This window comes from Borostomias antarcticus, assembly GCF_949987555.1.
Source record: "Borostomias antarcticus genome assembly, chromosome: 9".
NCBI classification, from domain to species: Eukaryota; Metazoa; Chordata; class Actinopteri; order Stomiiformes; family Stomiidae; genus Borostomias; species Borostomias antarcticus.
Genome location: NC_140242.1, coordinates 29,942,465 through 29,944,487, shown reverse-complemented (window position 1 = coordinate 29,944,487; position 2,023 = coordinate 29,942,465). Strand labels below are relative to the sequence as shown.

General features: G+C 52.8%; 1 protein-coding gene across 1 annotated transcript in view; it reads left to right on the top strand.

Moving 5' to 3' along the window:
* Nucleotides 1-2,023, top strand: part of asic4a (acid-sensing (proton-gated) ion channel family member 4a) — a gene marked incomplete at its 3' end in the record, with an annotated part of 77,933 nt that overhangs the window by 69,683 nt on the left and 6,227 nt on the right. The window contains 1 exon segment of the mRNA XM_084442988.1: nt 1,891-2,023. This exon segment is cut by the window's right edge and continues 21 nt beyond it. Within this exon segment, the coding sequence (XP_084299114.1) occupies nt 1,891-2,023 (133 nt within the window).

Below are 2,023 nucleotides of genomic sequence, written 5' to 3'. Positions count from 1 at the left end.
TCTCCTCCTCCCTCCTCCCTCCCTCCCTCCTTCCTTCCTTCTCTTCCTCCCTCCCTCCCTCCCTCCCTCCCTCCCTCCCTCCCTCCTCACCTCAGCCAATATCAATGTCCAGAGGTTCCTTGTTTCAGAGACATTATGATGGTCATAAAAGACAGCCTTTATAATGTGGTGGGAGATGTATCAGTACAATTACAATCTCCTCGCCAAATAACCCAGAAACCCAATTATCTCCCTCTTCAGTGAAATCCAACCCCATTTAATGGGTGGGTGAGCTAGATCCTAGATATACCTTACAAGAATGGTTCATATAAATATTATGCTGAACTCCTTTACCCAGATAATCTGAATAAATGCACCCCTAGTGAAGGGTAATAACTTAAACCATGTATTTAATATTGTATAGGTGCACTTTTCACTGTGAATGAATAGAGGCGGCGCTGTACCTGCATACAAATAACCTCATTATAAGAGTTATTATAAAACACATAACTCACCTATTTTCAATTTCTGTTATCAGTCTTTTTGGGGGGGGGTCTCATTGAAAGAAGGTTAGAACAAGTGCTCTTCTTCTCTCTCCTACATGTATGTGTTCAACACTACTGCTTTTCTCGCTGCAAGTCTGGGAATGAGAATCAGTTTATTTGTGTATAATATATGTCAGACTGTCTACATGCAGGTACATAGCCAGTCTACTGTATATCCATATGAAATATGGAGCCAGAAATCATTTCAATACGTGCATGCGCTGCATGCTCAATAAATACCGGCTTATACTGCCCTGCCAAGAGAGCAATATAACCCACGGCAGAGGAAGGGGACAGACAGAGGAGAGACACCTGCTCCAGATGGGGGGGAGAGACAGAGACACCTGCTCCAGATGAAGGGGAGAGACAGAGACACCTGCTCCAGATGGGGGGGAGAGACAGAGACAGAGAGACACCTGCTCCAGATGAAGGGGAGAGACAGAGAGACACCTGCTCCAGATGAAGGGGAGAGACAGAGACAGAGAGACACCTGCTCCAGATGAAGGGGAGAGACAGAGAGACACCTGCTCCAGATGAAGGGGAGGGACAGAGACAGAGACACCTGCTCCAGATGGAGGGGAGAGACAGAGACAGAGACACCTGCTCCAGATGAAGGGGAGAGACAGAGACAGAGAGACACCTGCTCCAGATGAAGGGGAGAGACAGAGACAGAGACACCTGCTCCAGATGGACCGGCGCCCATGCAGGGAACAAGGACCCACTTTGTTCCACCAGACATTTTATCATCACCTGAGCATATAGTTGATCTTTCTGCTGGCCTGGTCAGCCTGGCTGACCCACCAGACCTGTCCCTGTCCCTGTGAGACACCCCCCCACACCTGTCCCTGTCCCTGTGAGACACTCCCCCACACCTGTCCCTGTCCCTGTGAGACACTCCCACACCTGTCCCTGTCCCTGTGAGACACTCCCCCACACCTGTCCCTGTCCCCGTCCCTGTCCCTGTGAGACACTCACCCACACCTGTCCCTGTCCCTGTGAGACACCCCCCCACACCTGTCCCTGTCCCTGTCCCTGTGAGACACTCACCCAGACCTGTCCCTGTCCCTGTGAGACACTCACCCAGACCTGTCCCTGTGAGACACCCCCCCACACCTGTCCCTGTGAGACACCCCCCCACACCTGTCCCTGTCCCTGTCCCTGTGAGACACTCACCCAGACCTGTCCCTGTGAGACATTCACCCAGACCTGTCCCTGTCCCTGTGAGACACTCACCAGACCTGTCCCTGTCCCTGTGAGACACTCACCCAGACCTGTCCCTGTCCCTGTGAGACACTCCTCCACACCTGTCCCTGTCCCTGTCCCTGTGAGACACTCACCCAGACCTGTCCCTGTCCCTGTCTCCCAGCTCTGCTCCAGAAGAGCACCGGGGACAGCTGTCCCTGTGAGACGCCCTGCAACCTGACGCGCTACGGCAAGGAGCTGTCCATGGTCAAGATCCCCAGCAAGGGCTCTGCCCGCTACCTCTCCAGGAAGTACGA